The 25096-nt window shown below is 31.9% G+C and overlaps 2 protein-coding genes and 1 pseudogene across 3 annotated transcripts; all 3 read left to right on the top strand.

The window, feature by feature from the left end:
* Positions 1-310: 310 nt before the first annotated feature.
* LOC148178499 (zinc finger protein ubi-d4-like) lies at positions 311-7174 on the top strand. Its single transcript, XM_088029372.1, has 8 exons — positions 311-426; positions 614-995; positions 1050-1175; positions 1318-1444; positions 2885-3202; positions 3636-3959; positions 6530-6642; positions 6695-7174. The coding sequence occupies exons 1-8, from the start codon at positions 368-370 to the stop codon at positions 6818-6820; spliced, it is 1575 nt and encodes a 524-aa protein (XP_087885498.1). The 5' UTR covers positions 311-367; the 3' UTR covers positions 6821-7174.
* Positions 7175-8525: 1351 nt separating this feature from the next.
* LOC148178498 (protein BTG1-like) lies at positions 8526-16835 on the top strand. The gene is made up of 5 exons (XM_088029379.1): positions 8526-8701; positions 11783-11968; positions 14436-14624; positions 14678-14912; positions 14962-16835. Exons 2-5 carry the CDS (start codon positions 11847-11849, stop codon positions 15079-15081), a joined length of 666 nt encoding a protein of 221 aa, XP_087885505.1. The 5' UTR covers positions 8526-8701; positions 11783-11846; the 3' UTR covers positions 15082-16835.
* A 233-nt stretch (positions 16836-17068) lies between these two features.
* LOC148178497 (uncharacterized) lies at positions 17069-23684 on the top strand (annotated as a pseudogene). The gene is made up of 4 exons (XR_015769698.1): positions 17069-17144; positions 21109-21165; positions 21393-22074; positions 23467-23684. The product of XR_015769698.1 is annotated as an uncharacterized LOC148178497 (transcript).
* The last annotated feature ends 1412 nt before the right edge of the window (positions 23685-25096 follow it).

Raw genomic sequence — 25096 nt, 5'->3', positions numbered from 1 at the left:
TTTTATTTGATCTGGTGTTTTCTCCATTATTTTTTTTCTTTAAACCGATTGTAAAGAAGAAAATTTTTAATAGGAATCAATAAGAAAAATTAATTTCTTAGTATATTTTTGTCTCTAGTGGTGAAGGAACAATAATAAAGGAAAATTCAAAATTTTAAAAAGAATTTTTGATTGAAATTTGAGCGATTTGATTCACCGGGCAATGTTGACCACCTGTCAATAATGTCGGCTTATTTTAAATTTGGCGGTGCTCGTGAACCAATGGGAGCCTTTGTGCTCCTATTTCCACCAATTACCTACGAGGTCGTACAGAACGGTGACGCCGTGACTCTTCCTCAGTCGGCAAATTAAAGAAGAGGTGGCAGAAATGGCTGCCGTTGTAAGTGCTCCTGTAACAAATCAAACAAACTTGGAGAAAATCGAAAGGTACGTTTACTTTCCTATGTAATTCAAGTTTTTATGATTTCATTATTATTTGCAAGATAATTTCTGTTTACCCTGTACTTTTCGAAAGGTCCCAACCAATTTGGGGCGGACCTCTGCAAGTCACAAAATCAATAAAGCTCCCTTTGTGTAAAAGTGAATGTAATTTTTATTTCTGGTTTCTTTTTAGTTTTTTGAATGACCCTCTGTATAAAGAAAGTATTGAAAGCTCGCTAAATTACAATACAAGGCTATGCATTGAAAGAAGATTAAGACTTCCATTTATTGACACCCAGACGGGCGTTGCGCAAAATCATTCTGCATTGTTTATGCACAAAAGGCAGCGAATCCCAGGGCTCGTCCCGGGACAAATTTATGCGTATCCCAGGCAAAGATGGCGAAAAAAAAGGAGGCAGTATTTAATAATGAACTCAAGAGCGTTTGCAAGAGCTGCAGATTCAATGTTGGATGGGGAGGGTGATATGCATAATATTTCTCAAATAGAAAACCCAGCTTTACAAGATACTGATAGCAAGGACAGTCAGTTGTTATTAAAAGATGATGTTTCAAAAGTATGGGTAATATTGATTTTAGTAAAAAACTTTTCTAATATTTTTATAATTTAGGATTGGTATTATGATGATCCAGATATGCTGGAAATGGACACATATGATGAACCTGATCCAGATTCTGACTTAGATTATGAAGAGACGTACAGTAAGAGAAGTAAAAGGAGAAAGACTACAGGAAGGGTAAAGATTTCCTTTTTTATATTATCTATAGTATAATTAAATTTGATTCAAAGTCTGATTTTCACCAAGAATTACATACAAACAAAATTATGAAAAATAGGTTACAGACTTAACAAATGTTAAAAATTACATAAATTTGTAGGGGCGTGGGGGCACTGATTCTCCCAGTACACCCGGCAGGAAAAAGGGCAGTGGAAGAGGTAGAAAAAAAGCTGTGCATAGTTTTGAACCAACACCTGGAGATCCTGATAAGCCGTTTGCTTGTGAACGTGAGTCTTTTTCGGTTTCTTTATTTACTTATAATTAAGTACATCTCATTATCCATGTATCAGATAATATCATCTGAAATCTTGGAATATGTACTTCATATGCTACAATATAATATGATCTCCCAATTTTTCTAAGGTTCTCGTTTACAGAACTGGGAAATTTTCCTGCTGGAGTAGTTCTCTAACAGTTTTGTGACACATCTAAAGCGAGGGACGTTGTTTTCAGAGTTCTGTAAATATTTTAACTTTGTGCTAATCATACAAAACTGCCTACACCCAGCACATCTAAATTTTTTGTGTTTTTTTTTGCTTTAAAAGTATTTGTTTTACTACGAGTTACATAAACAACATAAAATATAATGTTTTATTTCGATTTTTAATTGGACATGGTAACGATCTAGAAAAATTGGGATTACTTGTTGGTCAAATACTTCTGTTTTTATGTTGTTTGATAGTTTCTTATGAATGTTGCGATTTATAAATTGTTATTCAATAATATTCTTATGCCTATCAAGAGGGTATTGGTTTGGTTTGGAAAAAGTACATACTTCATGAAATTTCAACTTGGAGTATATTAAACTTAATCACCTTATAAAGAAAGAACTCTGTGCTTGAGCATGTAATAAAGATAATCTTTTAAGAACTATGTTGAACATGAGTTGTAGTTCTCTTAGCCATAATAATGTTTTTGAATGCTTGATGCTTAGTACAGCTTCTTCTTATTGTTTAGGCAGGGACTCGAACCGAAACCATGCCATGCTTAAGTGAACTTCGTTTACCATCTAGTGTTATTTTCTGTTTTTTTCTTTTGCGGTTCCAAATTTCGGTTCGGGTTCGCTTACCTGGCGCTTGGGTTCTTAAGCTACACCTAGTTTTTGTCTGTCGCTAACAAACTTTTTTACAACACCTATATAGGGCGTATTGTGTGCTTTTCTTGTCGTAACCCAAAATTTTGAACAAAATTATCGGTTCCAGTCCCTAGTTCTATTCATTTGAAAATGATGATCTTCTGAATTACGGTGTAAGAATCTGGACGAGTCTACAAGTATTCAACATGGTGGTATTAATAATTCTATTCATCGTATCGCTTGTACTAACACCGTTTCCTCTCGTTTGTTCAACTAATAACTATTAATATTGTACATATTTCGCATCTTGAAATCTATAACATCCGTTTACAAGAGTGAGACAACAGTTTAACAAGAATAACGCCTCAGATGCAGATTTGAGCGGACACATCCAAGCTTTATGTCAGAGGAAATTTGAAGTGCACATATGCAGAGCGTATCTTTTGGGGGTTTAACCTTCATCGTTATTTCCGAGACTTCCATTTTCATTGGCTTTCAGAAGATTATCGTTTGAGAATCGTCTGTAACATAAATCATCGTTTTCGTGTTAATCAGAAAGTGGAATTCGGCATTTTTTTTTGAAAAATTTCAGTGTGCGGAGCGCGTTACAAGACTCGGCCCGGGTTGACATACCACTACAGCCATTCACACAAAGAGGGCGCTAGTGATGAAAACTCGCGCGACAGTAATGCCCCCACCCCTTCCTCGCAGCTTGGTGCTGCGCTGATTCAGGCCCCACTCGGTCTCAACCCGCCCATGATGGGTGGGATGCTGCCAGGGCCCATTATGTCTCAGCCACCCACGCTGGGGGGGATGGGGGAAGAGGCCTCTTCTGCCATACCTCAAGGGTCCGCCATCCAAGGACATGTGTATCAAGATAGTTATGTTTCCTTTTTGAACCAGACACCCGGTACTGCCTTTATAATCTCTTTTACTTTCATTTGAGTGTTATTTGCATGCATGAGTAGTTGGAATGATAAGCTCTATTAGATCAGTCACATTTTTATTTAACTATGTAGTTTTCTTCAATAATTTGTAATTTATTAACAAATCCGATTCTTAATTTTGGCAGTTAAGTGTATTATTGAAAAATATCAATTTACTGCACACTGACCAGTTCTACAATTATGTGTTTTCAGGAGTGTGATTTGAGCATGAGTGTATATTTTTATTTTTTTGATGCAAATCGGTACCAACAACTCAATATCCACATTCAATTTTTTCGTTGGGACTGACTTTGCATCGAACTTTTTTTTTTCATTGAGGTGACCCGTTTCATAACTTTTTATTGTATCCTTTTTAGAAAGATAATGGTGGAGTTAACTCAGAACTGTATCCTACAGGTACACCGAGTCGCCGAGGTCGCCAACCAAACCCACCGCCTCCTATGCCTCCACAAATAATGCAACAACCCCCCTCTCAATCAAATACACCACCTACTTTACCTCCAAACTTACCTGCTCAACCATCTCCTCCAGTTGATGATCCCCCTATGCCTATTTTGCTTCCAGAAAAAATTGATCCTCCTCCATCTACATCAATGGACTGTGGTAAAGATAAAGCCGCGCCAAGTCCATACTGTGACTTTTGCTTAGGCGATTCAAGAGAAAACAAAAAGACTGGCGGAGTGGAGGAACTTGTTTCATGTTCAGACTGTGGCAGATCAGGTAAGAACGGAGGAAAAGCCGATGACAAAGGAAATAATAAGAAAGGAAGGAAAAAAAAGGTTTAGTTAAAAATGTTATTCAATAGACGTTGAAGGTTTAGTTGTTGACCAATTTTTATGGAGCGTTGGGAATTCAATTTAAGAAATTAAACACACAACAACCATTACAGGTTCTTTAATAAATATCATTATTTATATAAACTTCTTATAGCTTGTTGTGATTGTTGGGTGTTTGTTTGTATGTATCATATTTAAAATGTGGGTCCTATACCTGATGTTTTTAAGACAAAACGTTCGTGACACCATTTTATCAAAATTTTAAAGTAGTCAAATTGTTGTAAAGGAAATTGTCTAAATGTTGCGTCTTAGTAATTTCTTTTCTAGTAGATGAATCGCTGAAGGACCAATACTGGGCATTTATATATTATATAATTTTCATTTATAATCTATTTAAGTTTTCGATAGAAATGAGGAGCTGCCAAAACAATGTACAAAATTTTAACCTTTTTTTATCTTAAAGCTCAAACTTTTTTTTGTCTGTGATACCATATTGGAGTAGTTCAATTTTCAGTCGAAATCATAACGGAGATTAGGAGGAAAAACCAGTCTCAAATACCTAATAACCAAGCCACAAAATATGGCTTGAAGGTATTTTATTTATTTTTAAAATAAAGGATACTCTAAGGTTTTTATAAACAATTCCGTGTTAGCCAAATCAAAACGATTTCATTTTAATGTCCAGTATTATTTGTTATCAGTTCCTTTTATATCTATGGATCTGTATTATATACTGCTAATTTGAAACAGTTGATTCTGTCATTAATTGTTCATAGTTCTTTTATTCTATAGTTAATTAATATATTATAGATAATCATTAATCAACTGTACTGTGCTTTAAGCTAAGAAAAATTAGTTAAAAAACTTGCCAGATAGACTGGATTACCAAATATTTAAATTTTAGTTGGGTTCAAAATATTCGAAAAAAATCCATATTGGATTGTCTTCCAAAATTTAAGGATCTATTTATTTCACTTAGTCAAGGCTTATTATTTATTTATATTAGCATTGTAAATGGGCAATACTTAAAAAATATATATTATGTAAAAGTAAATTCACGGGGGTTAAAATAAACGGATTCGGAAATACCAGCTTAATTTTCGTGTACTCAGAAAGCTGTATTTTTGTCACCACCGTTTTGCAGAATATGTTGGCATTGTTTGTAACACGACAATATACAGTGAATAAAAACTTTTGTAGCATTTAAGGAGTCACCATAATGTAAGTAAAAATAATTGAATTTGGACAGAATTTTCACTTGCACTATGTTGACGCAAACTTTGGGATGGCAGTAAAAATATTAGTTGTTACAATCAAACATACATTTTTGCGTTCGCTTCTCTAAACCTTTCAATGGTGTTTCTTTTGCGTAAAGAAAAATTAGCTAGTCACTGTGGTTTTTATGTTCAAGAAAAAGTGGGATTCGAAGCAACATCAATGAAAGGTTAAACTAAGTTTTAGTTTGTATACTGTCAGACATATTTAGCCAGTATTGCCGAACCTACAAAAAGTTAGTCGAATTATTTCCTACACATAGTTTATTTTATGTGCCGTAGCAAATAAATCACTACATTTGAATGATTTTTACATGTATCGCGTTACAAATGACTCTAAAAAGCTTTGTAAAAATCATTCAAGATTTACGTACACTAATGAGTTGTAAGAACAGTTATTTTCCAAGATTTAATATTATTGAAAAGTGTATCGTGGAAATCGTGCAATAAAATGATGCCAATACAACAAGATGTTGTTCATTTTCTAGTGCTGAGGATTGGTGCACTTCAATTTATGTACATTTTTCCGTAACATTTTTCTTGTTATTTTAATGCATTGAAATTGTTTATCAAAATTTTATTTATTTTGATGCATTCAAAATAATAATAGAGAAAAATTACGTAACTTGGAAAGTCACTGTTCTTCGGCACTCGTTATACCTATTCCCTTTACAAATTAAAAAGGTAAGTAGATAAAAAAAGTGGTCGATAACAATCCATCAGCTTTTTTTAGAACGATTTCCTGCATATAAAATTAAAAAATATTAATTCTTTTCGATTCAAAATTTAACATATCCAGTTTTATTAAACAAATTTAACAAATTGATAAGAATATGTGTAAAGTAGTTTTTCATTTAAAATTTCTTTTTTTCTTGGCTTTTCTGTGAACGTAATTTTTACACGTTGGTGTTTAGATAACAACCAAAGCTCAGCGAACAGTTAAGTATGGTCTTGTAAGCACTTCATCAAAAACATTTAGTTACAGTCTTCGTAATACTAACTTGCAGGGTAATTTTGAAATGGGCTTTGTTCATAATTATTAAAACAAATAGTACGTTCTACTTTTAATTATCTACAGAAGTCATTTTAAAAGTGACCCTGTTTAATAATAACTCTTTGATAAAATTGGTGACCCTACAATGTTCTTTTTAGGGGGGTAAAATTTCGAGACGATTTTGTAAAGTAAATCATAAATGTTTATTTTTTTACTATTCTTTCTCTTGACAAAGCTGTTTTTTAGGTCATCCAACATGCCTATTATTCACAGACAACATGAAAATCTCCGTAAAAAAATACAGTTGGCAGTGTATTGAATGTAAATGTTGTTCAGTATGCGGCAATTCCGATAACGATGTAAGTTTCAATTCTCCCATAATTTCCAAAACTTATCACTATTTTTCTTCAGGATCAGCTATTGTTCTGTGACGACTGTGATCGTGGTTATCACATGTACTGTTTGTCCCCGCCTTTAACAGATCCACCAGAAGGATCATGGTCCTGCAAACTATGCATCGAGCAATTCCATAAGTAATTTTATGTAAACAAATAACTTATACAATTTTTTCAAAGTTTTCCATTTGTTTAAAATGTAAATTAATATTAGATTTAGTTTAAGTTTTTTTAATTAGTACTTAGATTAAGGTTAATATATGCATTAGGTACTTAATTATGACAGTACTTAAGATTTTTGGCCTACTTTTACATCAGTCAGTTAAGAATTTGTTTATTGTAGCTACCTCGAATTAAGTTAAGTACCTAAGTAACTAACTATTTTTTGCGATGATACTTTGTTTTTTATATTTATATTCAACTGTGACAATATTTTAACAAATTATATATTTTTTATGTAAAGTCCATGTAATTATTTTCATGGCAAAAATATATATGGATAAATTAAAATCTTTTGTTTACGAAAACTTATTCATTTTACCTCAACACGACACCATTCAAATTAATTTAAATGATGAATTTTTTTGAAATTGGACACGCTGATGGTGATAAATTACTAAGATATTCGTTGTTTACGCTTATCTACATGTTACGAAATAGCAAATTTTAACATATTTTGGAGTGATGGAATGGTGGTAATAAAAGTTTATGTTAAAATTATACATAATATACATTACATTGACTGAATCGAAGGTTTATAAATCAAAATTATCTAAATGTAGCGTCTTTTCCAAAATAAAAAACTCGGACTTCACATTTTCTTCACCGGGATTTAAGCCATGAAGTTTCGCTTAGCGATATTTGGAATAAACAGTACCTAAGCTGTTTTCATATTCCATGATATAGCCAAATTTCAGTGTTTGTTGTCCGTGTTTAATATGTATCTATGAATTTGTTTTTATGCTGCTTTAAAAGTTGTCTACAGTAGGTACTTTTATTCTTTAGTTAGTAAATCTTTCAACTACAAGGTAAGAAAAATTAGTGGATCATCAAATCTCATATTTTGTAAAATTAATTTTTTATTGTTCATTTTTGATCAATCACAGTAACCGATTTTTGCTTTCGTTTTCAGTTCTTAATATTCTTTACTTATCTAGTCGTTTCTGTTTTCTAGGAGTATGTTTTATTATTTTCTTTTGTGTATCTTTTTGTGATAAACTGATTCAGCACTTTGAGTCCTGTTTTTGCTTTAAACTTGATTCCGTCTGCTATTTTTAATTTTTTCTGAATTCACTTTTGCTAGTTAATTAATCCCAATTATTTTGATCATCTATTTTCTGATTTTGTTTTTCTCATCAACTTTCTCTTTCATTTTTTAGCGTGCTTCGTTTTCTATATTTTTCTTAGGTAGGTACTCCTCGGTTACATTATTTTTTTTTTAAATTGTTATTTCAAAATCCAAAGTTAAAATATTCATTTCAGTGTTTATCCCTATAATTCTCATATTCCAAAATAGTGCTGCTTCTGCATTTTGCACGTTCTTTCTTTATTCTTCATACTATTTGTGTATCGAATATTTTTTTAATTCTACATTCTTCTTTAGCTTTTTTCCTACTCAATTTTATTTTACTTCTTGTTGCAATTTTTTACCATTATAGATTCCTCGTCACCATTTTTGTTTAAATTGCAAGCAGCAATTGATACCTATAATATTGTCATATTAAATTCTAGTTTAAAAAGTATGTTGTAACTAATTTTCCCACTGCTCCACATTCATTATTAGTATAGTATAAGTATAGTTAGCTTTTAGAGGCTCCCATCAGGTTTTATTTGAATTGCGCGCGCGTTAGGAAACAGATGATTTCAGTGACTTGGGTTTTTGTTGTGACTCACATCCGATTCGTGTCCTACTACTGGTTTGTTGATTCTCGTCGTGTTTTTTCGAAGAAAACGTCTCGAAATTAGTGTTTCCTATGCAAAATTCATCAAAAGTGCATTTTAATAGTCCCGTGTATGAATTCAGGTAAGTTTGATGCAAGAAGAAGCCCGTTTAAAGCAGGTTTTGCGTTCAACTGGGACAAAATATGTCACCATAAGTTCCTTGAAATATGTTTTGTAAAGTATACTTGTTTCGCTACGTATTTAACGGCAAGAGCATTTGTTTTACTTTGATTTCGTGTGTATTTTGCTTATTTATTTAGTTTTTAGTGCTTTATATTTTATTTATATAACTTTTACAACCTATATTTACATAGTCCTTTGTTTTGAAAGTAGCGCTGTTGTCATTTGTTCCACTTGGATTTCTAAAGTACTTCTGATTACGTTTTTTTGTTATAATTGGTCACATTGTTTACTACGTGCGAGTCTAAAGACTACAAAAATGGGAAATGTTTTGATTTTAAAATTTTCAAGGAAACGACTGGGTTGGGTTTGGCTACTTTTATTGAATAACAGATTCACACCTTCTAAATCTAGAAAAAGTAAGTAGAACTACTACTTTTGTTTACACAATTGGTTTTACTAACTGTTTACTGTAAACTTTATTTTATTATGTATCCACTCTGTTACAAAACAAGCTCTAATCTTAATTTCCTGTAAATTTTTATAAGAAGACTCATTTATAATGGCCATGGCAAATATAGTTATTGTAGCTCATTACGTGACTTAAATCACGTAACCGAAAAAACCATCTGTGCCTTTGCATTGAAAGTTTTTACAAATATCAACCGCAATCATTGTTTTGCACATTGGTCTGTGGTTTTAATGTAGTACACAAATTTGGAAGTACTACCTACACTTCAGTTAAAATGTTAATTGTATTATTCCATTCTGAGTATGAAATGCATGACTGACCGTTTCCCAAAAGACTTATGTAATTAATGACCCAGCAAATTACACTGGTGAAAAAAAAGTTTTTACGGCGGTGCCTTTGTTGTTTCATTCAAAGTACATAATATAAAGTGATTAAATTTTACAGTTTGGCGTTTTCTTTGTGATTAAGCAAAAAGTGTTAAATGACACGTACCTATTAAATTAATAATTTGTAAATATTGAATGTTTTTAACTAATTTTCCATTATTTTTTTTTGTTTTTTCATATGCAACAGTAGAGTTAACGAAACTTTCCATATAAGTCTCGTAAAAACCAAATGTTGCTGTAAATAATCTGTTGTTTACTATTTGTGATGAATCAGCGCCTTCAAGCGAGAAAACTACCCACACTTTTTTCGCATACGACAGACTAGTAAATTGAATTATTTTTATGGTTTGTGATTGAAATAAAATTGATTTTCATATTCACGTAGACCTGAGAGCACAGAAAGGCCATGTGTGCAGTAATACGTAATCATATCAGCCCTGCATAGCACCCTACATCTGGAAAGGCGTGACAGGAAGAAGAAAAATAAAGCAAAAACATTCGTACTTGATAGGAGAGAATATTTCCCCTTTGTCGTTTCGATTTACAAAAAAAATATTACTCAATTATATGATAAAAATACTAAATACTATTATAGTACTATAACTTAAAACCAATAATTACTTCCAATTATTATTATTTGTGTATCTAATCTATACGATTAAGAAGGCAAACGTTTTTACCCAATCCAATAGTTTCTGTATATGAAGATTGAAGTCACAACATTTTACATATTGAAGTCAGGAAAAAACGCCATATTCTGACTTTCACTTTAACAACATTTTGTAAATCCGGATTACTGTTTAATTACAACGTCGATACCAAAATCTTTGGATCATTGGGATTATGGGATTTGTAATATTTGATATTGCACAAGTTTGACTTTGGTAGTTTAACTACATTCAATACATTAAAGTTTTTTATAGGTATCACCTTCTTCCAAAAACTGCTCATTATAACATTTTTATTTGCTTATTTGCAAGAACCGATTACTTGTTGTTTTTTGGACATTGATTGACACAGATAGGAACTAATTACTGCTCTTTTATTACAACAACCAAAAAGTAGGCTATAATAATATCTTGAGGCGACAATAAACAGCAGTTTTCCACATTAACATATCCTTCTGTACTACAGTATCAAAACGAAATCCTGCAAGGCCTTGTATTTGTCACTCTACTAACTCATTCTTAGCATTTCTGCGATATAAATACATGGAAAATGTTGGGAATATTAATGGAACGTATCTTTAAACTAGTGCAAATGCACTTTGCATGATTGAGTATCCGAAGTAATGGCGGTACATTTATGACAAAGTGACTACACAATCAAATGCGATTGAGGAAAAAATTGCTAATATTCAATATGACCCCCAAGATTGTTGATATCCGTTTGAAGTCTCGGGGGCATACTTAAAATACAATTTCCAATGTCTTCCTATTATAAATGATTCCAAGTTTAGGTGAAAAACTTCCTTTGAGATTCTGTAAAGGCGTTAAAGAGACTGTTTTTCAATTGTCCTCTGGGCTACTGTAATAAATGTTGTTTTCATTGTGGCGCAGTTAGTCAAGGACCCGTCTCGCTCTATGAAGTCTTGCAATACCGTCTAAAAAGACAAAATTTAGCTCAAATATGATAATTAAAGAATTCAACGATTCCATTTAAGGCACAAATTAGTTGTTCTCATCACGATACAATGGCGAAAATATTCCATCCTTATACGTCTGGATCACTACGATGTCAACATCTTTTCCAGGGTCTACCTTTCAACATTTTAATGACAACTTCTGAATAAAATAGAGAGTGATCATGATCAGTTGTTTTCCGCTGGAAACGTAAAGCTTCGCTCGATCCATTTTCATAAGAAAAACTCTAACACGTTTTAACTTTCTACACTTTAAATTTTTGATGAGTTTACATAATAAGAGTCAAATTTACGTTGGTCTCAACGCATCGTTTACGTTAAACTAATTTATTTGAAAACGAACTTTAATTTTATTTGATCGTTAAAAATAGCGACAGAAAAAGCAGATAATATGAGGTTATCAATTCTGAGCTAATCTGTTTGATTTCTAAAGCACCTACATTGGCAATTTAATAAAACTGCGTATTACTGCGATTCTTAATTCAAGACTTTTGTACACGTTTTAAGTGCGATAAAGTTAACAAAGTGTTCATTTCCTTTCAGATAACCTTTGGTAACTTCTCTTTACATCTTCATTTTCCCCCTGATGTGAAGTCATTCAACGATAATGAAGGAAGAAATTTTAGCTGCTGTTATGTTCTTTATAAGGTTTATTGAGAAAAGCGATAAGTTCCCTCAAGACCAAATCGAAAACTTCAAAAAGCATTTAACCCAACTTCTCATGGAAAGGTAAGTGTTTGAATTTACCACTCAAGACGTATTTATTTTTAACACGCCGCGTTTATTAATCAAGTCTTTGCTACTAATAGATATGAATAATGTACGCTAGCAAACGGTGATAACGGTGCATACCGAGGAACTACTAGACTTTCCTTGAAATAAAAAGAAACTGCTTTCAAAGTTATAATTACATATTTACGTACAACTCTAATGTTTTTGTGCGTTGTGAAATGCTTATTGGCTATGTAGTTTGCAGTTGCCAATTTGCATACATCAAACAAACAATTGTGTGCCGAATCTGCATAAAAAATACGAAATTGTTTGGCCTGAATTATGGATGTTTATTGCTATATTTAGAGTAAGAAATGATTTGGAAGCTGTGGTTAAGTCTCTGTGGACCCACATACATTCATTTCTAATTCAATTAAAATTTATAATAATTACTTATACATTTCATTTATTAGTGACTCACAACAGCTTCGTGTGTTTTAACAGCTCCACTGCTTACATTTCTTTTGTCAACGTTTTTTAATTTAATATTCTATTCCGTCACCTCTTCAAATAATTCGCATGAATATCAAAAACACATTTATCGCTTTAGTCATGTGTTGAAATGCAGTCAAAGTCACTGAAAGACCTCCATGTAGACCCCCCCGCTTGGTTTCAGTGAGTTTCATCTAATTTCAGCTCAAGCAAACAGTTCCGTTATTGAGCGAGAGGATTTTAGAACTCTGCGGAAAACTTCACAATTCTAGAGAAATTTAATTAAAAGTTGCGGGTTCAAAAACACGAGATGACATTTCAGTAAAGTTTAACTAGCCTAGCAAAGGGAGATTGTCCACTTTTCACCTCGGAGAATGATATCATTCATATTTTTTCTGCTCTGGTTCTAGTTTCTGCAAATTTTGCTAAGTTGAATTTGCGTGTGTTTCTTTGCTTTAACTTTTTCCGCTGTTCTCATCATTTAATCTGTCTTCAGTTTTTGCTAGATAAAAAATGAAATACTAATTAATATCGTGGCTTATAACGACTTCAGTCGTATTTTATTTTCCACTTTTTTGTGTTCGGTTTTGGATATCTCCCAACACTCTTGATACATAAATAGAAACTCTCTTGGGTTTAAATTTGTGTCTTTTGGTGTAATGTTGAGTAAAACTATTTCATCTCCTCTGATTTTCCATTTTAATCGTTCCCCATTTTGTTTTTTTTGCGTTTATTTTTTTTCTCTAGTGTTCTTAATATTTTTCTGTCTCCTTGACTTCAGCTTCTTGTTATTTTCGTTCATTTCTCGCTTTGTTTTCGCCACTTGTTGCTGCATATCTTTACTGGTTTTTTATCTACTTTTTTTTCAGTTCAGCTCTATCTTTAAAGTCACTGCGTTGTATTTTTTTAGAAACATCTGCTTTGACAGCTGTTCTATCCGATCATATTTGAAGATTATAAAATGGTGTCATATAACGTTGCGAAATTCAGATCAATTAGGCCGATTTTAAGTGGAATTGATCTAAAAACAAAGTACAATACAAAATCTGAGAATCGGAAAAATTATTCTATGACCCGAATGTTAATTATATAAATTAGCACTAAGTGCTACAACAATAGAACTCATTTTGTTACTAAATTTCAAACGATAATTTAAATTATACACCTGTAATCTCGTCCCATCATAGCAAGCACCGAAATTAAATTAAGTATTGCTGAAGGACCAAGCTAAGGCAATATTGAGTACTAAGTGCATAATGTTCTTAGTGTGATGCCTTTGTAAATGTTTATTACACAATTTTAGAGAGGTCAATATTTACCAAGCTTAAATAATCTTACCATGATACTAGTAAATATAGAAACGGATTCAAAAAAGTAAAACGAATTTGGAAAGGTTACTCTTGACTATTGACAGAATTACGATAAGATAGGAGTGTCACCAAGACTTGTTTATAAATTTCTATTTTAACTGCGTTGTTTGATGTAAATTGATTTTTTTGTTTGCTAGAAACGGTGTTTTTATGTTATTATTTTATTATTAACTTTACTAGGACACGTACAATGAGAATGAATAGTTCGATAATGTACCCCGTTTAATAAACAATCATTTCCATTAAAAAACACTGCTTATCAATTTTCTGTTTTTACATATTTTTTCGATGCAATCATGTGACATTCAAATGATATCAACTTGAATTGCTAGTGAACATTCCTTTTCATGTATTATTGAAGGAATGTAAAAACAACGTTATCACCTACGTAAGCGTGTCGATGCAATAGTTGTAACCAAAACTTTTCATTTCATTTTTATCAACGATATGAGTAGAACTTTTACCCGCTCGTTGTACTGGACTAGACACCACCACATGCTTGCAATGTAACTTCAGTCATGCAAAAATTTCCAACTCAAAGTGCATTTGAATTAAAAAACGACGCAATATTATACATTCGTAAAGAAAAGAATCGCAGAGTAAAAGGATTGGAATCTTTTCAGATTTGAGAAGCATTGGTTTCCGGAACTGCCAACCAGGGGCCAGGGTTACAGATGTATTCGCATCAATGGTATCAGCCCTGTAGATTTAACCTTAGAACGTGCTGCCAGCAAATGCGGTTCATCGTACCATGATCTCCGATTGCCCACTGAACTCACAGTTTGGGTAGACCCAAGCGAAGTGTGCTACAGGTAATAGCTACCAAACCCTTAAACTTTTGAATCTACTTTTTATTTTTTGGCAGGCTTGGCGAATCTGAAGGTTCGTACTGTACGTTAGCAACTTTCCCATCTGAGAACCGCTCTTCCTCATCTGAAAATTCATCTCCATCTTCTTCACCACCATCAACTCCATTACAAGATAAATACCGCAGAGTACAAAGACCACAATATCAGAGGTATTCTATGGACTTTTCCAATAAGTATCGCAACCCTCCAAATACGTTTCTGTCATCAATACGGGTCAAATCCACCAACGATGTAAGTTTTCATAATGTTGTGTTGCTTTTGTGCTACTTTATTTTTACAGGGTAATTTCAATTTGGGGTCCAATCGTCAAATATGTAGAGGTCCTTTCCCAGCGAATCCGACCTTTTATAAAAACATGAATATCAATAGGACACACTACAAGAACGTATGTAGAGTGTAGTAGTTCATCTGTTCTTTTTCAAGATTAATGGTAGATGGTCATTGTTCATAGTCAAAACACAGATTACCATTACCTCTCCAAAAATAAGCAAGACTGTAGAAAATGGATTGATGTAGTGCTTTTTTTTGGAAATTTACACATTCTACATATAAACGCGTCAGGTGCCTTCACATCATGTTCTGTAATTTCTATTCATGTTTTATGGAGTCTAAACTATAAGCAGTAGATTTTTATCTTATAATTTTAAGTTATTGCTGTGATAAATTTCTGTCATGACAGATAATGCCATTTGCAATTTTGCACTTCCATTTTTTTTTATTCATTTTTGTAAGGTAATAACAGTCATTCGCAACAATTATTCATCAACTTGACAATAGTTCTGCTTACTTATATTAAGTATGTATATTGGAGATTAGTTCCTTTAGTTTTTACAATTTTTCAATATATTTCGTGGGTGATATGTTTTTCGAATCTGCATCTATAAGGTAATTAGCTTTAATCAAGAAATCTATAATTTTTCACAACTAAGTCATGTGATTTGTTTGTACATATGTGACTGAATTTTTATCGTAATTGCCAAAAATTCTACTAATCTTAATTGCATAGTAGAAGAACCTGTTGTAAATGACATGCTTATAGTTTGACGGTTTAAGTACAAATTGTTGAAATCGTCCAAAATATGCATATTTCTACTCGTTTCGTATTATTGTTTCATTAAATGTGTTTTAATCTGTATAAAGTAGGTTGTATTTGATCATGCACTGTCAATAGTCATTGCGAAGTCTCGCAAATCGGATGTGATCATTTGACTCTCATCTATCGTTAATCCAATGAAATCTGCTTGTTTTGAAACGAAACGCTTGATTAAGGATTTGTACTTGTAATTTTTCGTACTATTATTTTATTAAGAAGTTATTCATAGATTTAAGTTCTCATTATGTGTATATTTAATATTGAGATGGTTCATTTTTCTCTTCTTTGGTTTTTATTTAACATAGGGCTCTAATTTTGATTTAAAAATCACGATTTTCTTTTTCTCCTATGTCACGAGGTCCAATTTTTACTGTCCGCATGTCATATTAATTGATTTTTATATATTGTACAGTAGAATTATAGTAACAATGATTAATGTTTTGAACTTGTATGTAGTACAGAATTATGATGTGGTATTAATGGCTTAAATTTAGTTTATTGCATAATATAACCTTGACTGATAATGGTACAAACTAGATTGTGATTTAAACAACGGTGTTTTTCAAAATGGTTATGTTACTTAAATGACATTTTAATGATTCTGTACAATACATAGATCTTTGGTTCGGTTTTAAGGTTGATTATACTGCATTATTGAATATCCGTTTAATAAAGAACTAATAAGGTTTCAGGAATTAGCAAAGTGAAATCACTAAAATTTAGTTAAATTCTATTTTTTTTTAAATCAATTTGGTCAGCGAATGTTTTTCTTTAAGAATAATGGTTTCATTTTATTAATCCTGTTACAGTTTGTATTAGAAGTTTTAAGCATGCATTTCTTAGAATTATGTACCAAGTTTTGTACAGCAAGTGCAATTAAATCAAAAGTGTGATATTTTTCTGTATGTAACTCCAAATTTTAACATTTATATCTTGTAACGGGTGTATATAATTCTTTGAAATACATTACAATACTTTTCTGTAAAAATTGTATTTAGGTAGGAGTGTAATATATACTTGTAGTGATAGAAATATATTAATGTTAAATATTGCATTTAAAATTCGTGTTTTTTTTCTATTCATTTTGTGATAACCTAAAGAGTCCGACAAAGGAACTCAAACCACAAGTAATTCCCAAAATATTTTTTAATTAAATTTAACATTTTATATAACATAATTTCCCTCTATTACGGATCTTAAAAACGTGTTCAGGATCTTCTACATTGCTTCCGATGTAGCGTCTAGACTAGGATCGCGCGCGACGTTCCTTCCGTCGATGATTCAGTTTTGTCCGTTCCGCTGCGTTCTGCGTTGACAGTTTCAGTCACAGAACAGTCACTTTTCAGTGTTTGTGTTAATTGTTAAAACTGGTAAGTAATAAAATGTCTTGGTATTATTAATAGTATTATGGCTGGTTTATACAGCCACTAACAACTAAGAAGTAAAAACTCTTTGAGCCGTTTATACATAACTTAGTAGTTATAAATGAAAACTGCAAAACGCATGCGAAGGCATAGAATGCATTTCATTTCAAAGGCACCGGGCACATGCGCTCTTTGAGTTTCAACTAATAAATAACTAGACCAAAAGATGAAGTTGGGCTATCTCTTTTAGTTGTTAGTTCTTAGTTCTTAGTTGTTAGTTAATTTGAGGAAACGCTACTGCTTATGCGCATTGAATCATCTTCTTAGTTGTTAGTTGTTAGTTGTTAGTGGTTAGTTGTTAGTGGCTGTATAAACCCACCATTATAAGTAAAATATAATTCGTCTGCTTTCCGGTAATTTTTAACGGTTGTGTCGAAAATTAAAATACATGAAACATCTGAACAGCCAGGTGGTATCGTTTTCCAATGTCGTAAAAGAAAAACGTTGTTTTCACCCCTAAAACATGATGGCAATTAATAGAATAATTATTGTCATTTCTATGATAAGAAAAATTATATAATTTATCACAAAACATTAAAACTTTACAAAATTTTAGGTATTAGAATAACAAAGGTTCATAGAGGTATAAAATTTACTCAGTCAAATTTCATAGCACCATATGTAAAATTTAATACTGAACAAAGACAAAAGGCGAAAAATGATTTTGAAAAAGATTTCTGGAAATTAATGGTTAATGCACATATGGTAAGTCTATGCAATCTGTTAGAAACCAACAAAATATTAAATTATATTGTGATGAAGAAAAATTACAGAAAGCGATAAACAAACCTAATTTTAAACACAGAACTATATTTAGCAAACACCTGGCAGCAGTTCATAATTATAAAACCAAAGTATTGTTTAATAAACCAATTTACATTGGGCAAGTCGTATTAGATTTATCGAAATTATTAATGTATAACTTCCATTACAATGTAATTAAAAAAGAATTTAATAAAAACATAAAACTTCTTCTTCTTCTTCTATTTTTTATTAGTGTTGAAGTAATAAATTAAGAAAACAATAATAACAATTACCATAATACATACAGGGTGATTTTTTTAAAACGGCAGGCGTTGTAGAATTTTTATTTATGAACCGATTTCAAAAATTTAAAAAACGAATTAAATGGTTTTTAATTTACTATAAACTGATGATTTTAACAAATTTCTAAATGTCTTACTATCTTTTGGGCGATACTCAACTTTCTTATTTTAAATTGGAACCTATATTTTTTTTTCATAATTTGAAAGATATTAATTTTCTTGATCCAGAAATGTGTAATATGTTCTACTTTTAACCAAAAATTTTTTTAAAAAAATTATCAAAGTTGAAAAAAAATAAGCAATTAAAGTTAATAAAATCTAGGTGCATGGTGTCAAATAAAAGAATGCCGTTATTGTAATGTCAAAAAGCAGCAAATAACAGAAAGGATCGGCATTTTTTTTTTGAAATTATTAATAACAAAAGACAATAATAATTACAAATCAGAAAAAACAACTACTTAATTTAATTAAAATACTGTTGAAACGCCATCCCGTTTTTTTTATTGCACAATTGACACCTACGAGAAATGCATTGTGCATTGTAAGGTGTAGCCCCATCTTGTTGAAAGAAAACTTGTTCTTTCTGTTATTTGCTGCTTTTTGACATTACAATAACGATATTGTGTTATTTGACACCACGCACCTAGATTTTATTAACTTTTATTGCCTAAATTTTTTCATTTTTGATATTTTTTTTTTAAATATTTTTTGTAAAAGTAGAACATATTACACATTTCTGAATCAAGAAAATTAATATCTTCTAAATTATGGAAAAAAAAATATGGGTGTCAATTTAAAATAAGAAAGTTGAGTATCGCCCAAAAGATACTAAGACATTTAAAAAACTTTTAAAATCATCAGTTTATAGGAAATTAAAAACCATTTAATTTGTTTTTTAAATTTTTAAAATCGGTTCATAAATAAAAATTCTACAACGCCTGCCGTTTTAAAAAAATCACCCTGTATAAGAACAAAAATAATAATTTTTAATTTATTAACTTGTTGAATAAGACTTGAAAACTTTTTTCGGAATTTTGGGTATTCTTCATTGAATATATTTAAATTCTTGAATACAGTACTTTCCACTTAATTTACAATTTTTGAATCTTTTCATTTATTGCTCTCATATTTTTCGTATGTCTTTCAAATATTTTCAGAGTTCTTTTCTTTACATCATCGATATTTAATGGTATTACTACTGTTTTGTTTCTTAGTTCTGCTAGTTTCTTAGGATCATAATTATTGTTGTTATCTAATTTATATTCTAATTCATCTATTATTAGCGGACTCTAGTTCACAGTCAGTCATAATTAATTGTTCAAGGAATAAATTAGCTGCTTTTCTTGCAATATATTTATCTACAACTTCTTGTTTGAAACCAACTATTTTTGTTCCATTTTCTAATTTGTCTATTTCAGTAATAATAGGTTTTAAATCTTTTTTCCATTTTTCTTTCTCATCGTTGGGAATGTATGAAACTAGTTTGTCCATTTATGACTGAAAATTTTCTAAAGATTTACTAATTAATTCATCTGCTTCTTCATCTAAACTTATATTTTTACGACTACCTGCTTTATGTTCTACATTATCGAATATTTTTTTATTTTTTATTTTGTTTTTTTTTTCTCTTTTGTATCCAATTGTTCCGATTTGTTGTCTTTTGTTCCGGATTGTTCCCGTTTGTTCTCATTTGTTCTCGTTTTGCATGCAATCTTAATTCCAACTGAATTTAGCCCCATATTTAAGGAATTTCTGGAAATACTTTTAGATTTGCAAAAATCTGTTTTTGTTAGTTTTTTTATTTACGGTTGAATTGAGATATTCAATGGCAAAATTACGATTTCTCATTTGAGTTACTTCATTCATATTTTTGGTATATTTAGTTTTTTATCTTGAGTAAAAGATTTGTAACTATTTTTAAATTGCTGGAGTTCAGATGGTTGTCTTGTTTTTAATGGTGTATAATATTCTGCTACAATTTTGTTTTCCTTCATAATTGTCTCGTGTTTTTATTTATTGCAAGAATTTTATTTAACTAAATACAATATACTCTCGATAAGTCAACTACTTATAGAAGGAGACTACCCGATAGAATACACGTACTTGTTTTTTAATTTATTATGGCAAAGAACCATACATCTTGATATGTACACGTAGATTTCTTGTAAAATTGTTCTTTTGTAATTTTTAATTTAAGTGTTTAGAAAACAAAATTTTTAATTCTTTAAAGTAAGATAAAATGTTTTAACAATTCAAAATTCTATCAAATAACTTTTGTATAATTCTCCACTAAACGAATACATAAAAAAGAAGAGCGTTATAAAATAATAATCAAGACTACATAAACATGATAATAAATTTAAGTAATTAAAATGTTCTTTAGTAGAAGAAACAGAAAACACTTGAATAAATTGGTTAAAGGTATTAAATCCAGTTTTTTTCGAAAGAAGGAATCCAATGTTATATTAAAGAATGTAAAATATATAATTTTACAGATGTTTTCAATCTCAAGATTAGTTGGTGGTGCATAAGAATATAATTACAAAAATATCATAACTTTGCAGCTTAGAGACAAAGCCTGTTATGCAAATTGGAGGCAGCCATAGGCTTAAGCTGCCCTCTGGTTGACCGTAACTGTTAACAGACACATATTGTTTAATAATAATATATGTATGTAAATTGAGTGATGATGATTTTGGAGGATTAAGTTATTAAGTTGACATTAAAATTTCAATATTTTTAATAAAAATTAAATACTTTTATCTTGCTTTGACTTTTGACTAAGCACACTTTAATATCTGTTATAAATAAAAATAATTTGTGTGTAATCTTATCATCAAAAATGTATTGTTTTTTTTTTAAAGGTTTTGGTTTGCTGTTGTGGGTCATCGAATATGGAAGGAGGGGACTCTTTAAGTACAGTAGGTATTATTTTATAACTGTTACATAGAATGAGTAATGATTTGAATAATGAATTTTTAACACGGGCATAGCACATTAAAACTGTTTAGCAAATAGCATAGTGTAGGTAAAAGTAGAAGGACTTGTAGCTTAAATCTGTGTATGCGTAAATAAATGCAATTTTGTGGACAACAAACATTCTATAAAAATGCAATTGAATGTAGTTTTAATTTTTGCTTGTTTCTAGGATACTCATGGATTTGACTTCAAAGCCATTTTCCATAGTGAATGTGCAAATGATGAAAAATATTTCGATAAAGGGGATGATATACGCCGAAGGATTTACTTTCAACTTTCCAATAGTAGAAACTTATCACAAAAGTGTGTTAAGTTAATAAAAGAATTTATTTCGTACGTAGAAAAAATATTAATACCAATGGAAAAAGATTCACTTGATCTACTGAGCATACTGATTTATAAATCTGAAATAATCACAGAGGAATACAACAAGTGTATGAATCTAACACCAGTTTTATTCACGAAGCGGTGTCCCACATTATTCACAGAACTTGTACTTGAAGCTAATTGTAACAAGAAAACACATTAAATCAAAAGTTACTGTAAATGCTTATGAAGAAGTAGAAAATAAGAGTATTGGAAAGCAACACATTATGTATACAACACAGATAGGTTCAATAAGCGATTCATCCAGCTCAGATGACCTACTAGAAGATGATGATAGTGATTCTAGTTCCAATTCATCCCTCACTCGTAAGAGAAAGAGAAAAACATGTCAACCATGTCAAACATGTCAGGGAACTTTGACCTGAACGGACATGAAGAGAACTGTTCCTTTAACAATACTGTGAAATGTCAAGCGGAAATCTTGATATTAGTTGGGAATACATCTTACTGTGTAACACCTTCTGGTATAGAACCGTGCACACAACAGCAAACGGCAGCTTTACGCCGGAGAGCATTAAAGTCGAAGTAAGGATTCTTTTAATTTTCCAAAACCAGACAGATAAGAAAGAGATTGGGCGCCACTGTGGTTTAACACTATCAGCAACCCCCGCAGAAGGTCACTGAAATAAGGCTGTGAATTAAATGAAAAGTACTAAAACAAAAATTGTCTATTAATGAACTCCTAACAGATCTACATGGTTGTTTAAATTCTTATTAATTCAAAGTTAATTGCGTTGGTGCTGTAAAATTGCTAAGTCAGGACATCTGTGAAGCAGGTCCTGATCGAACAATTTATCTAGTAACTAAATGACGATTCAGATCTGTATCTTTTACAAAATGATAATATACACAAAAGACGCGAGCTTAACGCTACGGCATGTGTCGCTCACTCACATGTCGGTAAGGGCATTAAAACTGCCTACCAACTTGCCCTTCTAAGTTGATAGGAATACAGGTACAGGTATAACTTAATCTCAAGAGGCGTCGGCGTAACTTAACTTAATACGATGAAATGACTTGAGGTTCTCGAAAGTAAAACTAAGCGGTACCACGTATCTTTGGTGTTGCTTAGATCACTGGTAATGGGCTGAGGACGACGGCATCCGCAATAAGGATCGGGACACCCGAGAAGTTGGATGATAGTCCTATGTCCTCATAGCTTTCAGGATGGAATTTCAAGCGGTATAACGACTAAGATTGGTACTCTCCCAAAGAAGTTTCTAACGGGAATTTAAAGTTAACACGGGTATTGCGAAAAATTCCATAATTACCTCTAATCTAGAGAAACTTCCATTCGATACGGTATAATCAAAACGACATCCTCTGGTGGATCGACGGTAGGAATCAAGATAATATATTGAGCTCACACCGGATGAAACGGTAACTCTCCGCACCTCGTGGTTACGATATCGAAAGTCACAATGTCTTTCTCTTGACGGAAATCTCTCGCGGTACTCGATATTACACGGCGGTAAAATAGATCGCTTAAACCCGTAGTGAAAAAGTGTATTATTTTGAATTCACCGGAAGTCACAATCGGTTATGCGCACCCACGACGCTTGTCGCCAACACTGATCGAAGAAAGTACCAAGATACGCTAACTTATGACCTGACAGGTGACAAGCCGGTACCTTGTTTACATTTGAAGTTAGCTATTGTAAAATGCGACAATTGTCAAATTTAGCGCTCCCTTATCTTCTCTTACACCACCTATCATTTATACATATTAGCAAATAAAGCAGTCTTGTTCTTACCGTCCGACCGACTGGTTGTGTTATTCCGAACCCTTAATCTTAACAAATTATTTATTATGCCCCTCTTCACCGGCAAATTTTTGAAACGCTACAACTGTGAAGCGCTGGCCAAGCACCTAGGACTGATTTGGTTTGAAGGTTTACTGGAAGGAGAAGAAGACATTGAACGTCGTTTAATAAAATATGAGAATAAAATTTATAGGCTAGCTCACACAGAAATTATTAAGAAAATGATGAATGGTTACAGCAGTATCTGTATCATCACATCAACATCAGCTTGGAAGTATATACCAGCATGTACCAAAGGAATTATTTTGTAACTGTGCGCGGTTTGTCAGCTCCTGCGACAATATACGTTCCGAGCAGTTGATCGCTGTTTTGCCTTGGCGTATATTAACGTCTTGAGCACTGGGCCGATTAACTAGTTTTACAAATGTTCATAGAGATTTTAATTTTCCACAACGTCAATATATTAAACAAGGTAACATTGAGATGAGAACTGATTATTATGGTGATATTACCTGGCCCTTAGTTCGTATCTACTTTTAAACTGCGTGGATAAAAAGATGCATGGAATAGATTTCAAATGAATTTTAGTCGTAGACGGAGATAAAAAAGGTTGTTCAAAAAATGGCGGACCAACTATTCACTACGTGAATCTTCAGATAATAACTATGTAGTAGCTAAATTAAGTTTTTTCAATTATTGAGTGCTTCGTTGGAAATCTACAGCCACTTAAAGGGGCGCTAATTATGGCACAAATTTTTCCTTATAATGAATTCAAGGTTTACAAAATTCTACTAGAGTTCATGTTTTGGGTGACATTTACATACTTACAGTCTTAAATGCCTTAAATGTTGATGCAAAACGTTATTTGGCACTTTTAAAATTAAGCTCAAAAGCGCAAAATTAATCTGGCAACATTTCACTTCAAGAATTTAGTAATTAATTGTTGCCTAGTGCCTGACAATGACCATTTTTTTAGAAAAGTCAAACATTTTTTAGGTGACAGAAACTAGAGGAGTTTATTTCTCTATTGATGTATAATTTTGCTGAATATACAGACACGTGAAGGAAACAGTCGAGAAGCAGTAAGGGGCAGTAAGGCTTGTGAATTTCCTAACTGGCAAATTCCCTCCAAGAATACTTTTCAACGAGTTTATCAACAGGTACGTGAGATGGGCCGATTGGAACCAAATTTATCAGGATCATGGACGACCCAGGACTATTGCATACCAAGAAGAGAACAAATGGTTCTTGATCTATTTTGAGACTTTTACTGATCAGGTGTTATCAAATTTAATTGCAAACCATAGTAACCAATTACATGATTTATTAATAATTGTAACTACCAAAGTGTTGCTCTGGTCTCAAAATTATACTCCTAATAATTACCGAAAGAATTGAACACTGTTGCCGTTTTTCGCAATATTTAAAGTTATTTTGCTCCTGTTACAAAGCTTCAAATAAAAATTTTAAACAGCATTTCCAATTCACAGCGTCTTAGAGTTTGACGTTCTTATCAGTTGGTCCGCTAATTTTTGAACACCCTGTATACGCTCTGACCATATTTGCGTCTTCAAAAAATTACGTTTTGAGCAGTTGACCACTTCTTAATCAATGCGAATATATCCGCTCGGAGCAGTTATTATCCGCTCGGAGCGAATTATTATTTTGCGGATTTTTCCGGGCCGAGCAGTGTAAAGGTTAAGCGTCGCACTCTAAACATGTG

This window comes from Gnatocerus cornutus, chromosome 2 (genome assembly GCF_029298725.1).
Source record: "Gnatocerus cornutus isolate USDA-ARS CGAHR chromosome 2, icGnaCorn1.1, whole genome shotgun sequence".
Lineage (NCBI taxonomy): Eukaryota > Metazoa > Arthropoda > Insecta > Coleoptera > Tenebrionidae > Gnatocerus > Gnatocerus cornutus.
Note: the sequence above shows the minus strand (reverse complement) of the source record. Positions and strands in the feature narration are given on the sequence as shown.

Excerpts from the sequence above, each read along its gene's own strand:
- LOC148178498 (XM_088029379.1), top strand. The coding sequence starts at position 11,847 with ATGAAGGAAGAAATTTTAGCTGCTGTTATGTTCTTTATAAGGTTTATT. Across the intron at positions 11,969-14,435 it reads ACCCAACTTCTCATGGAAAG|ATTTGAGAAGCATTGGTTTC; the intron begins GTAAGTGTTTGA and ends GAATCTTTTCAG. Across the intron at positions 14,625-14,677 it reads CCAAGCGAAGTGTGCTACAG|GCTTGGCGAATCTGAAGGTT; the intron begins GTAATAGCTACC and ends ATTTTTTGGCAG.
- LOC148178499 (XM_088029372.1), top strand. The coding sequence starts at position 368 with ATGGCTGCCGTTGTAAGTGCTCCTGTAACAAATCAAACAAACTTGGAG. Across the intron at positions 1,176-1,317 it reads GGAGAAAGACTACAGGAAGG|GGGCGTGGGGGCACTGATTC; the intron begins GTAAAGATTTCC and ends ATAAATTTGTAG. Across the intron at positions 3,203-3,635 it reads CTTTTTGAACCAGACACCCG|GTACACCGAGTCGCCGAGGT; the intron begins GTACTGCCTTTA and ends TGTATCCTACAG.